The sequence below is a fragment of the Mustelus asterias genome, chromosome 14 (genome assembly GCF_964213995.1).
Source record: "Mustelus asterias chromosome 14, sMusAst1.hap1.1, whole genome shotgun sequence".
NCBI classification, from domain to species: Eukaryota; Metazoa; Chordata; class Chondrichthyes; order Carcharhiniformes; family Triakidae; genus Mustelus; species Mustelus asterias.
In genome coordinates, this window is record NC_135814.1 from 78,530,986 (window position 1) to 78,545,387 (window position 14,402).

The following is a 14,402-nucleotide window of genomic DNA, read 5'->3' on the forward strand; positions in this document are numbered from 1 at the left end:
TGGATTACTATATAAAGATCCTTGCAGTTCTTGGGCCCTTTACTCTGCATTCTCACAAGTTAAGGCCAGTTCTATTGCTTTTCTTTCATCTAAGTTTGGCTCTGTCAAAAGCCTTCTTTGTGTTGCTCGATCATTTATACCTCATACTAAATGGTCATTCAACATTTCTGGTAATACTGAGCCATATTTGCAATGTTCCGCCAGTTTTCTTAGTCAGGAATTCTGCCACTGCTTCCCCTGCAAATCTAGTGGTCGTATTGAATCTGTACCATTGCAATGACACAGAAGGTTTAAGATCGTAATGATTTGCCACCATTTCTGCTGACTCATTGAAGGTCTTGGACTTGAGTTTCTGCTTACGTCAGATTTTTTACAATACTGAAAGTTGAACCCACACACCTTTTGCCGAGTATCTCCTCTTTCATTTGCTCAGCATGTTGAGGCCGGTTCTCAATATTCGCGTTGCATGGCTCCAACTTCCCAAAAAATGGCATTGCAAAACTGAATGATACAGGCTTACTAGGATCTGATGAGCAGAGTTACCAAAACCTTCCTTTTACCTTGTCACCAATGTAACAATTCCAGGAGCTGGCTGTGAAAGAACCGTGTTTTTGTTGCACTAAATGAAAATAAACAATAACCACGAGCCTGTGGTGAACATAACAGGTCCCAACTAGGACTAAAAGGTTAATGAACCCTCTCAATCTTGCTTTATACAGGGCTTGTTATACGATCTCCACCTGGTTGGCTAATTACCAATCCCTATGGAGCTCGAATTCAATGAACCCAACTGGGAGGTCAATTAGTGATTCCCCATGCAGATCATGGGAGTTATTACAACCTGGTTATATCATTGCGAACTGTATGATCCAAGGTCTTAGGTAGAAACTTGTTGCAGTGGCAATGTCCTGATGGTGGGCCTGGAAGGAGTGAGACATAATTCCCCTTGTATTTAAAATAAATTGGCAGCCAGCCAGTTAGCTCTGCACAATCTAGATACCTATCCAATTCTGCAGTGGGATAGGTAGGAAGTTGCTCACTGCCCTTTATCTCAGTGGTCGAAGGTCCAGTATCATACTTAAATGGCACCCGGAGAGGCATTCCCTCCCTGCAGGCTTGCAGCATCATTCTGCTTGTCTTGAGAGGAGGATTTTTAAACTTAAACTGTTGCCACCCTCTCCTCACCTGTTACACCTGAATGCCTGGGAGCTGCAAGCCACCACCAAGCATCTTTCCTCAGTTATCCTTGACCCATCATCCTCACTCCCTCGCTCTATCACCCTTGACCTGTCCTTGGTTACCATCAACTCACCTGGCCTCACCGTTGACCAGCACTCAATTATCCTTGACCTCGTCTCTATCTGCTGCCTTTGGTAGATATTGATTTTCCCTCTCTCAGCCAGCTCACTTCTTCTGACCCTTCTTTGGGCTGCAATAACCCAAGTTCCCTCCTTCATACAGACATACCCCAATCTCTCTTGACAGCCGTCTCATTTCCCGTTCTCAGGAGCTTCACCAGATTCCGTCCCTTGTGTCGGAGAATTTGGAATGTGTTATAAGGCTGCATCCCTCTAAAATACTTAGTAGGCTGTAACCCATTATTTAAATTTATGAATAATAAAATAAATGTACAAAAACCATGTCCCCTTAAAAATGTTCTCATTTTCTCAGAAGCTGTCCAGAATCTAATCTAACAGATCAACATCTCCTTCCGTCGGGAAAAAGATACAAAAGTCTGAGGGCACATACCAACCGACTCAAGAACAGCTTCTTCCCTGCTGCCATCAGACTTTTGAATGTACCTATCTCATCAAGTTGATCTGGGTCACGGGCTCAAGGTGAGAGGGGCGAAGTATAACTCAGATATTAGAGGGATGTTTTTTACATAGAGGGTGGTGGGGGCCTGGAATGCGCTGCCAAGTAGGGTGGTGGAGGCAGGCACGCTGACATCGTTTAAGACTTACCTGGATAGTCACATGAGCAGCCTGGGAATGGAGGGATACAAACGATTGGTCTAGTTGGACCAAGGAGCGGCACAGGCTTGGAGGGCCGAAGGGCCTGTTTTCTGTGCTGTACTGTTCTTTGTTCTCTACACGCCAGCTATGACTGTAACATTACATTCTGCACTCTTTCCTTTCCTTCTCTATGAACGGTATGCTTTGTCTGCATAGCATGCAAGAAACAATACTTTCCACTGTATACCAATACATGACAATAATAAATCAAATCAAAAATCAAATCTGTTCAACTCATACGTATCATTTGCAAAGTAAAAAGATTTTCTTCATACCTATAAAATCAGAGAGCCGTACATTTCTTGGTCTTATGAGTAGGCCTTCACGAATCAATTCTTCATAGAGGGAATCAATTGTCCTATGTAAAATAAAGATTAATTTTTATTTGACATCTATTCATACCATGGTTCAGATATGTGTACCCATTGATTCGCACTTACTGGATACAATTTCTGTGATAACTATTTTATCCAAGGATCTGCATCATGGCTAATTTAAAATGGTGGAAGGTTTACCTCTAACTGTTAAAATGATGGGCCAAATGGCTTCCTTCCTTGCAGTGTTATTCTATGAACCAGGCAATTCATTTACTCCTTAAGATAGCATTTTGTTTGAAAGGTTTGGCTGATGTGGCCATTTGGCATTCCTGATGTTATATCGGCTTTTAGTTACATATTAGTAATGCTTATTTCCTGGACAAGAATGCAAGGACAATGTCAGAGCTGTGAGAATTCACATGTCAAATATAAATGTTAAATATACAAATCTAAGCAGCAAGTTCAGATTCCATTGAAGCTCCGAGACAGTTTTAAAGCCTGTACATGGTTTGAATGTTTCTTCCTTAGCTCTTTTTAACTCCAGGCAATTCTTTTATATATTTGTTGGATGCTTAATTTCATGATATTTTATGTGTGCAGTAAATAATTAGATGTGAACACAATTACACAGAGTTCTTCAACAGACAGATCCCCATCAAAATAAACTCATCCAATAAATTCATAAAATGATACTGAGACAGCTTGTAATTATTTCAGATCATTGTAGGTGTGTCTTTGTGTTGAACACTGGAGGAAAGTTTGGGAATATTTCATTTGCCTGGCATCCCTAATGACCTTAAAATAGAAAGCCTTGATTTCAGCTTCAAACGTCAACCATTCTTTGTTTATTCAATGTCTGATACACATCAGATTCACAGAATGGAAGAATCACAAAATAATCATACAGTGCAAAAGAGGCCGTTTGACCCATTGAGTCTGCACTGACACGCGAGAAGCACCTAATCCACCTACCTAATCCCATTTACCAGCACTTGGCCCGAGGCCTTGAATGTTATGTTATGTCAAGTGCTCCTCCAGGTACTTTTTAAATGATATGAGGTAACCTACCACCAACCACCCTCCCAGGTATTATAGAAAGCCGCCAGGTTTTGACTTCAGAGCAGCATTTTGTAAATGTCCATTTATGTTAACATGGTAGGTTGCTCAATATTTAATGCTGTTGTTTTGATTGAGTTTGATGTTAAAAACCTGCTGTTATGCTGCATAGTAATTCCGGTGCAATATTCTTTGTAGGTTGTTTGTTCAAACTGAAGTGAGAAATAACATTAAACTCTTTCTTGGCTCTGTTTAACAGTCCTTAAAGCTATATGGCTGGCTTGGTTAAAAATGAACTTTGAACACGAAAGTGGCAGAGATGAGCCTTCAGCCACAAAGCATTTGCACCACATCAACAATGAGTAATGCACACATATGCATATTAATAAAATAATGACAAACTCCACTCATTGGTAACCAACAATTGAATCACAAGGCAGATACCCAGGGGCTGCAAATGAACATTGGAATTGTTTCTGAGTCCCAGTTCAATCTCCAGAGAGAATAAGTCACAGCCCCTAATCTTCATGGAGTGTTGATTGGCTAGAAGGCAGGTGGGGTGGCCAGTTAACGCCCAGGGAGGCAGAAATGGAATCAAGCATCAAAGACGACGGCCGTTTGGCCCACTGAGTCTACACTGGAGGCAAATGTTGTAGGAAAGAGAAGGGACTTGGCTGAAGTGGACTGGACAGCATTGCTAGAGGATACATCGGCAGAAAACTCAGAGGGAAGCAATAAAAAGTGAGATCCTAAATGTACAAAGTAGACATGTTCCTCCAAAAATAAGGGTGGTACTGCCAAATCTGGATCCCTTCGTTGTCTAGAAGAATACAGGGGAAGATCAAACAGAAAAAGAAAGTGTACAATATGCACAAAGAACCAAGCGCTGCAGATAGCCGAGATGAATACAAGTGTAGGGATGAAGTAACAAAGGAAATAAAGAAATCAAAGGGAGGGCATGAAAAAAAGATTAGCAAGTAAAGCAAAAGAAAACTGTCATGTAGAAAGGCATGGACTTGTCATGGATGGTCGACATTGGTTTGTAAAGAAAGGTCTTTCTTCACAAACTTTCAAGAAGGGTTGATGAAGGTAGTGCAGTGGATGTTGTGTCTATGGATTTTAGCAAGGCATTTGACAAGGTCCCACATGGCAGATTGGTCAAAAAAGTAAAACCCTTGGATAGGGGTAGGATGGGGTACAGGCTAGGGCATCACAGGGTAGGGTAACAAACTGAGTCAAAAGTTGACTTAGTAACAGGGCAATGGATGCCCTTGCAAATAGAAAGTTGTTTCAAATGGTGCTCCACACAGTTCGGTGTTAGGACCCTTGCTGTCTCTGTTATATATTAATGATTTAGATGTGAACATGGGGGGATCCAATTAGAAAATTTGCAGACGGCACAGATTGGCCGAGTAATGGATAGTATAGAGGATAGCTATAATCTACAAAACGCTATAGATGGGTTGGTGGAGCGGGTGGTAAATTGGCAGATGGATTTTAACATAGAGAAGTGTGAGGTAATGCATTTAGGGAGGTCAAATATTATAGAGAATACACAATAAATGCAAACATACTAAAAAGGATAGATGAAGTGAAGCACACAGGTCCCTAAAGGCAGCAATTCAAGTAGACAAGGTTGTAAAGAGGGCATATGGAATACTCTCTTTCATTGGCAGAGGTATAGAATAAGAAAAAAGGCATATAGTGCAGGATTTTCCGGCTGCACTCACTCAAACCGGAAAATCCCACCCGAGGTCAACGGACATTTGCATGGTCTGCCCCTCGCCCATGACAATTCCGTGGTGGGTGGAACAGGAAAATTTGCCCCATAACGTTGGAATTGTATAAAACACTGGTGAGGCCTCAACTGGAATATTGTGTGCAGTTCCGGTCACCATATTACACAGGAAGGATGTAATTGCTCTGGAGAGAGTGTACAGGAGGTTTTACAAGAATCTTGCCAGGACTAGAAAAGTGTAGCTATGAGGAGAGATTGGATAGGTTGGGGTTATTATGGGGTAAGGGATAGAGTGGTCAGGATGAAATTGTTTCCCTTGGTGGAGAATTCTAGAACCAGGGGACATAAATTCAATCTAAGTGGCAGTAGTGTAGAGGGGACATGAGGATAAAATTCAACACAGTGGCACAGTGGTTATCACTGCTGTCTCACAGCTCCAGGGACCTGGGCTTGATTCTCAGCTTGGGTCACTGTCTGTGTGGAGTTTGAACGTTCTCCCCGTGTCTATGTGGGTTTCCTCTGGGTGCTCCGGTTTCCTCCCACAGTCCAAAGATGTGCGTGTTGGGTTGATTGGCCATGCTAAATTGACCGTTGTATCAGGGGGAATAGCAGGGTAAATATTTGGGGTTATGGGGAAAGGGCATTAGTAGGATTGTTGTTGGTGCAGACTCGATGGGCCGAATGGCCTCCCTATGCACTGTAGGGAGTCTATACGCAAAGGATGGTGGGTATCTGGAATTCGCTGCCCGAGCTGGTGCTGAAGGCAGAGACCACTAAACTCTTAAAAAGAACATGGATCTGCACTTTAAGTGCTGTAAGCTACACAGCTATGGGCCAGGTGCAGGGGGGGGTGGAATTAGAAAGGGCACCTGGGTGTTAAATACTTGGCAAATGCAATATAATGTGGATAAATGTCCAAAGATGTGCGGGTTAGGTTGATTGGCCATGCTAAAATTGCCCTCAGTGTCCTGAGATGCGTAGGTTAGAGGGATTAGTGGGTAAATATGTAGGGATATGGGGGTAGGGCCTGGGTGGGATTGTGGTCGGTGCAGACTCGATGGGCCGAATGGCCTCTTTCTGTACTGTAGGGTTTCTATGATTTCTATAAAATGTGAGATTATCCACTTTGGTGACAAAAACAGGAAAGAAGATTATCTGAATAGTGGCAGTTTCGGAAAAGGGCAAATGCAACATGACTCGAGTGTCATGGTGGAACAGTCGCTGAAGTTTGGCATGTAGGTGCAGCAGGCAGTAAGGAAAGCTTATGGAATGCTGGCCTTCATAGCAAGAGGATTTGAGTTTCGGAGTAAGTATGCTTTGCTGAGTTATACAGGGCCTTGGTGAGGCCACACCTCGAGTATTGTGTGCAGTTTTGGTCTCCTAGGCTGAGGAAGGATATTTTTGCGATTGAGGGAGTCCAGCAAAGGTTCACCAGACTGATTCCTGGAATAGCAGGACTGACATATGAAGAGAGACTGGATCGACTGGGCTTATACAACGGGCGTTGACCCGTTAGAGAAAATCTCCATTACAAGGGAGGAAGTGTTCGGTTTTTTAGGGAATATAAAGACTGACAAATCCCCAAGGCCTGATGGAATCTATCCCAGGCTGCTCAGGGAGACGAGAGATGAAATCGCTGGGCCTCTGACGCAAATCTTTGTCTCGTCACTGGACACAGGTGAGGTCCCAGAGGATTGGAGGATAGCCAATGTGTCCCATTATTTAAGAAGGGTAGGAAGGATAACCCGGGAAATTATAAGCCGGTGAGCTTGATGTCCGTGGTCGGGAAGTTGTTGGAGAGGATTCTTAGAGATAGGATGTATGCGCATTTAGAAAGGAATAAACTCATTAACCATAGTCAGCATGGTTTTGTGAGAGGGAGGTCATACCTCACTAACCTGGTGGAGTTTTTTGAAGAAGTGACTAGAATGGTTGACGAGGGAAGGGCCGTGGATGTCGTCTATATCGACTTTGATAGAATTTTTTGAGGAGGTAACTAAGTGTGTTGATGAAGGTAGGGCAGTTGATGTCATATACATGGATTTTAGTAAGGCGTTTGATAAGGTCCCCCATGGTCGGCTTATGATGAAAGTGAGGAGGTGTGGGATAGAGGGAAAGTTGGCCGATTGGATAGGTAACTGGCTGTCTGACCGAAGACAGAGGGTGGTGGTCGATGGAAAATTTGCGGATTGGAGGCAGGTTGCTAGCGGTGTGCCGCAGGGATCAGTGCTTGGTCCTCTGCTCTTTGTGATTTTTATTAATGACTTAGAGGAGGGGGCTGAAGGGTGGATCAGTAAATTTGCTGATGACACCAAGATTGGTGGAGTAGTGGATGAGGTGGAGGGCTGTTGTAGGCTGCAAAGAGACATAGATAGGATGCAAAGCTGGGCTGAAAAATGGCAAATGGAGTTTAACCCTGATAAATGTGAGGTGATTCATTTTGGTAGGACAAATTTAAATGTGGATTACAGGGTCAAAGGTAGGGTTCTGAAGACTGTGGAGGAACAGAGAGATCTTGGGGTCCATATCCACAGATCTCTAAAGGTTGCCACTCAAGTGGATAGAGCTGTGAAGAAGGCCTATAGTGTGTTAGCTTTTATTAACAGGGGGTTGGAGTTTAAGAGCCATGGGGTTATGCTGCAACTGTACAGGACCTTGGTGAGACCACATTTGGAATATTGTGTGCAGTTCTGGTCACCTCACTATAAGAAGGATGTGGAAGCGCTGGAAAGAGTGCAGAGGAGATTTACCAGGATGCTGCCTGGTTTGGAGGGTAGGTCATATGAGGAAAGGTTGAGGGAGCTAGGGCTGTTCTCTCTGGAGCGGAGGAGGCTGAGGGGAGACTTAATAGAGGTGTATAAAATGATGAAGGGGATAGATAGAGTGAACGTTCAAAGACTATTTCCTCGGGTGGATGGAGCTATTACAAGGGGGCATAACTATAGGGTTCGTGGTGGGAGATACAGGACGGATATCAGAGGTAGGTTCTTTACGCAGAGAGTGGTTGGGGTGTGGAATGGACTGCCTGCAGTGATAGTGGAGTCAGACACTTTAGAAACATTTAAGCGGTTATTGGATAGGCACATGGAGCACACCAGGATGATAGGGAGTGGGATAGCTTGATCTTGGTTTCAGATAAAGCTCGGCACAACATCGTGGGCCGAAGGGCCTGTTCTGTGCTGTACTGTTCTATGTTCTATGTTTAGTAAAGCGTTTGACAAAGTCCCTCATGGTAGGTTGGTGCAAAAGGTTTGATCTCATGGGATAAAGGGGGAGGTGGCTAGATGGGTGGAGAACTGGCTTGGTCACAGAAGACAGAGGGTGGTAGTGGAAGGGTCTTTTTCCGGCTGGAGGCCTGTGACTAGTGGTGTTCCGCAGGGCTCTGTATTGGGACCTATGCTGTTTGTGATTTATAAACGATCTGGAAGAAGGTGTAACTGGGGTGATCAGTAAGTTTGCGGACGACACAAAATTGGCAGGACTTGCAGATAGTGAGGAGCATTGTCAGAAGCTACAGAATAGATAGGCTGGAAATTTGGGCAAAGAAATGGCAGATGGAGTTCAATCCTGATGAATGCGAAGTGATGCATTTTGGTAGAACTAACGTAGGGGGGAGCTATACGATAAATGGCAGAACCATAAAGGGTGTAGATACGCAGAGGGACCTGGGTGTGCAAGTCCACAGATCCTTGAAGGTGACGTCACAGGTGGAGAAGGTGGTGAAGAAGGCATATGGCATGCTTGCCTTTATAGGACGGGGCATAGAGTATAAAAGTTGGGGTCTGATGTTGCAGATGTATAGAACGTTGGTTCGGCCGCATTTGGAATACTGCGTCCAGTTCTGGTCGCCACACTACCAGAAGGACGTGGAGGCTTTGGAGAGAGTACAGAGGAGGTTTACCAGGATGTTGCCTGGTATGGAGGGGCTTAGTTATGAGGAGAGATTGGGTAAACTGGGGTTGTTCTCCCTGGAAAGACGGAGGATGAGGGGAGACTTAATAGAGGTGTATAAAATTATGAAAGGCATAGATAGGGTGAACGGTGGGAAGCTTTACCCCAGGTCGGTGGTGACGTTCACGAGGGGTCATAGGTTCAAGGTGAAGGGGGGGGAGGTTTAACACAGATATCAGAAGGACATATTTTACACAGAGGGTGGTGGGGGCCTGGAATGCGCTGCCAGGCAAGGTGGTGGAGGCGGACACACTGGGAATGTTTAAGACTTATCTAGATAGCCATATGAACGGAGTGGGAATGGAGGGATACAAAAGAATGGTCTAGTTTGGACCAGGGAGCGGCACGGGCTTGGAGGGCTGAAGGGCCTGTTCCTGTGCTGTATTGTTCTTTGTTTGTTCTTTGACCCCTACTGGAAACAGACTTCCAGTCACAGAGATCTCCCTCTACATTCCTGCCTCTCAGACAATTTTGGATCCAATGTGCCACTTTGCCTTGAATCCCATGGGCCTTTACTTCCTTCACCAGTCTGTCATGAGGGACCTTATCAAAAAAGCCTTGCAAAAGTCCATCCTATGCATTATCATCATCAACACTCCTAGTTACCTCAAAAAAATTGATTAAATTTGTCACATATGATATTCTCTTAACAAATCCATGCTGACAATCCCTGATTAGGGGAGTCTGTTGGCAGGCAAAGGGATGCCTGGTAATTGGGAGGCTTTCAAAAATGTGCTAACCAGGGTTCAGGGTAATCACATTCCTCTTAGAGTGAAGGGCAAGGCTGGCAAAAGTAGGAAACCCTGGATGACTCGGGATATTGAGGCCCTGGTCAAGAAGAAGAAGAAGGAGGCATATGGCATGCATAGGCAGCTGGGATCAAGTGGATCCCTTGAAGAGTAGAGAGGGTGTTGGAGCAGAGTTGAGAGAAATCAGGAGGGCAAAAAGGGGGACACAAGATTGCTTTGGCAGATAAGGCAAAGGAGAATCCAAAGAGTTTTTACAAATACATAAAGGGCAAAAGAATAACTAGGGAGAAAGTAGGACCTCATAAGGATCCACAAGAGATGGGTGAGATCCGAAATGAATATTTCTCATCAGTATTCACTGTTGAGAAAGGCATGGATGTTAGGGAACTTGGGGAAATAAATAGTGATGTCTTGAGGAGTGTACAAATTACAGAGAAGGAGATGCTGGAAGTATTAAAGTGCATCAAGGTAGATAAATCCCTGGGACCTGATGAAGTGTATCCCAGGAAGTTGTGGTAGGTAAGGGAGGAAATTGTGGGTCCACTAAGAGAGATATTTGAATCATCGATACCCACAGGTGAGATGCCTGACGATTGGAGGGTGGGTGGTAAACATTGTGCCTTTGTTTAAGAAGGGCTGCAGGAAAAGTCTGGGAACTATATGCTGATGAGCCTAACATCTGTAGTGGGAAGTTGTTGGAAGATATTCTGAGAGACAGGATCTACAAGCATTCAGAGCGGCAAGAACTGATTAGGGACAGTCAGCATGGTTTTGTGAGTGGAAAATCATGTCCCACAAATTTGATTAAGTTTTTTTGAAGGGATAACCAAGAAGGTAGATGAGGGCAGTGCAGTCCACATGGACTTTAGAAAGGCCTTTTACAGGGTACCACATGGTAGGTTGTTCCATAAGGTTAAATCTTACAGGATCCAGGATGAGGTCGCCAATTGGATACAAAGTTGGCTTGATGATAGAAGACAGAAGGTGGTTGTAGAGGGTTGTTTTTCAAACTGGAGGCCTGTGACCAGCGGTGGGCTTCAGGGATTGGTGCTGTGTCTGCTATTATTTGTCATTTATATTAATGATTTGGATGAAAATCTAGGAAGCATGGTTAGTAAGTTTGCAGATGACATCAAGATTGGTGGCATAGTGGATAGTGAAGGTTATCTAGGATTGCAACGGAATCATGATCAATTAGGCCAGTGGGCTGATGATTGGCAGATGGAGTTTAATTTAGATAAATGCGAGGTGATGCATTTTGGTAGATCGAACCAGGGCAGGACTTACTCAGTTCATTGTAGGGCATTGAGCAGAGTTATACAACAAAGACATCGAAGCTCATAGCTCCTTGAAAGTGGAGTCACAGGAGGACAGGGTGGTTGAAGGCTGCATTTGGCCAGCTTAGCATAGAAACTAGAAGCAGGAGTAGGCCATTCAGCCCTTTGAGCCTGCTCTGCCATTCATTTTGATCATGGCGGATCATCGAATTCAATTTCCTGATTCCCACTCCCCCCCACCCCACCCCAGCCCCACTCCATATCCCTTGATTCCTTTAGCCCCAATAGCTATATATAATTTTTTCCTGAAATCAGACAACATTTTGGCCTCAACTAGATTCTGTGGTCGTGAATTCCACACAATCACCAATGTCTGGGTGAACAAATTTCTCCTCATCTCAGTTCTAAAAGGTTTACCCCTTATCCTCAAACTATGGCCCCCTACTTCTGGACTCCCCCACCATTGGAAACATTCTTTCTGAATCTATCCTGTAACCCTGTTCGAATTTTATAAGTTTCTATGAGATCCCATCTGACTCTTCTAAACTCATAGAAACATAGAAACCCTACAGTGCAGAAGGAGGCCATTCGGCCCATCGAGTCTGCACCGACCACAATCCCACCCAGGCCCTACCCCCACATATTTTACCCGCTAATCCCTCTAACCTACGCATCCCAGGACTCTAAGGGGCAATTTTTTTTAACCTGGCCAATCAACCTAACCCGCACATCTTTGGACTGTGGGAGGAAACCGGAGCACCCGGAGGAAACCCACGCAGACACGAGGAGAATGTGCAAACTCCACACAGACAGTGACCCGAGCCAGGAATCGAACCCGGGACCCTGGAGCTGTGAAGCAGCAGTGCTAACCACTGTGCTACCGTGCCGCCCAATTTAGGGCCCGATTTTACCAATCGGAGCCTTAGGGCGGGATCCAGACGCAAGACAGATCCGAGCCCGGAATCCTCTTTGCAGCGCGCCCATATGCGTTTTGCCGGCTCCAGTCTGATTCGCGCTGTGGGCGGGGCTTAGCGCTGCCAGAACAATCGGAGCTCTGAACTGCGCATGCATAGTTCGAAAAAAATCTGAAGCAGCGCGCCCGGGCCCGAAAGAAAAAATCAGAGAGAGCGGCTCTCTGACACAGACCATCTGGGGGGGGAAGTGGGAGTGTGACATATCATCCTCTGGGGGGGGGGGTGGGAAGGGGGGGGTGTGACCGATCATCCTCTGGGGGGGCGGGAGGGGGGGGTGGGTGGGAGGAGAGCACAGTGGTTAGCACTGCTGCTTCACAGCTCCAGGGACCTGGGTTCGATTCCCGGCTTGGGTCACTGTCTGTGTGGAGTTTGCACATTCTCCTCGTGTCTGCGTGGGTTTCCTCCGGGTGCTCCAGTTTTCTCCCACAGTCCAAAGATGTGCGGGTTAGGTTGATTGGCCATGCTAAAATTGCCTCTTAGTGTCCTGGGATGTGTAGATTAGAGGGATTAGTGGGTAAAATATGTCGGGATATCGGGGTAGGGCCTGGATGGGATTGTGGTCGGTGCAGACTCGATGGGCCGAATGGCCTGTTTCTGTACTGTAGGGTTTCTATGACTTCTATGATTTCTTTCTTTGAGAGGGTGTGTGATGTATCATCCTCTGGGGGAGGGGGGGGGGTTGGAGTGGGAGGGGAGGGGGTATGACCGATCATCCCCTGGTGGGGGTGGGGGGGGGTGCGTGGGAGGAGAGGGGGTGTGACCGATCATCCTCTGAGGGGGCGCTGCCACTCTGCGGCCCGTCGGTGGGGAGGGAGGGGGCAGGGGGTTCCGCTGAGGTGAATAATAATAGCCGTGGTATTTGAAGTATGCGGCCACTCCGGAGAGGAGGGATTCGTTCCTCCGGTGGGGAGGAGGGATCGGCCGCAGAGTGGCAGCGGAACCCCCTGCTCCCTCCCTCCCCACCGATCGGCTGCAGAGTGGCAGTGCCCCCCCCCACCCAGAGGATGATATGTCACACCCCCTCTCCTCCCACCACCAACGCCCCCCCGCCCCCCCCCCCCCCCCCCGCCCCAGGGGATGATCAGTCACACCCCTCTCCTCCCACACCACCCCCAGGGGATGATCGGTCACAATCCCCCCCCCCCCCCAGAGAATGATACGTCACACCCCCTCTCCTCCCACCCCCCAGGGGATGATACGTCACACCCCCTCTCCTCCTCCCACCGCCCCCCCCGCCTCGCCCAGAGAAGGAGCTGGGTCAGAGAGCCGTTGCAGTCTCTGACCCCACTCTTCGGAGGCTGCAGCGGCGACTTCGGATTTTTATTCGGTAGGTCAATTAGAGCGCGGACGCGGATCGGGCCAGAAGACGGTAAAGTGTGATTTGGCGGTAGAGTTGGGTGCGCGGTTCATTAAGTCGATTTAAATACATGCAAATGTATTTAAATCATCGGGCCGCCCGATTCGGGTGCGGGACCGTCGGTAAAGCCGCGATCTGCTCGGAATCGGATGCAGATCGCGGTATAGGCCCGACGCCCAACTTTCCCGTGATTTCGTGCCCGTTTTCGGGCCCTTAGTGTCTCTTCATTCTGACTGACCTGCAATTCCAGGAATCAGCCTGATAAACCTTCGTTGTACTCCCTCTATAGTAAGTACATCCTTTCTCAGATAAGAACATCCTTTCTCAGAAAAAAACTGCACACAACACTCCAGATGTGGCCTCACCAACGCCCTATACAATTGCAGTAAACATCCCCATCCCTAGAATAAAATCCTCTCGCTATGAAGGCCAACATACCATTTGTCTTCTTTACTGCCTGCTGTACCTGTTCAGCGACTGATGCATCAGGACTCCAAGGTCTCGTTGAGTATCCACCTCTCTCAATTTACACCCATTCCTATTATTGCTATCAAAGTGGATAACCTCACATTTATCCACATTATACTGCATCTGCCATTCAGATGCCCAAACACTCAGCCCTCCCAAATGACACTGAAGCATCTCTGCACTCTCCTCACAACACACCATAGAATCATGAGATCATAGAAACCCTACGGTGCAGAAAGAGGCCATTTGGCCCATCGAGTCTGCATCGACCACAATCCCACCCAGGCCCTACCCCCATATCCCTACATATTTACCCACTAATCCCCCTAACCTATGCATCTCAGGACACTAAGGGGCAATTTTTAGCATGGCCAATCAACCTAATCCGCACATCTTTGGACTGTGGGAGGAACCGGAGCATCTGGAGGAAACCCACGCAGACACGAGGAGAATGTGCAAACTCCACACAGACAGTGACCCAAGCCGGGAATCGAACCCAG

General features: G+C 46.5%; 1 protein-coding gene across 1 annotated transcript in view; it reads right to left on the reverse strand.

Moving 5' to 3' along the window:
- Positions 1-14,402, reverse strand: part of LOC144503791 (dynein regulatory complex protein 11-like) — a 531,388-nt gene that overhangs the window by 198,872 nt on the left and 318,114 nt on the right. Inside the window, exon 13 of the mRNA XM_078228677.1 lies at positions 2,291-2,373. Coding sequence (XP_078084803.1) covers positions 2,291-2,373 — 83 coding nt within the window. The remainder of the gene's footprint in view (positions 1-2,290; positions 2,374-14,402) is intronic.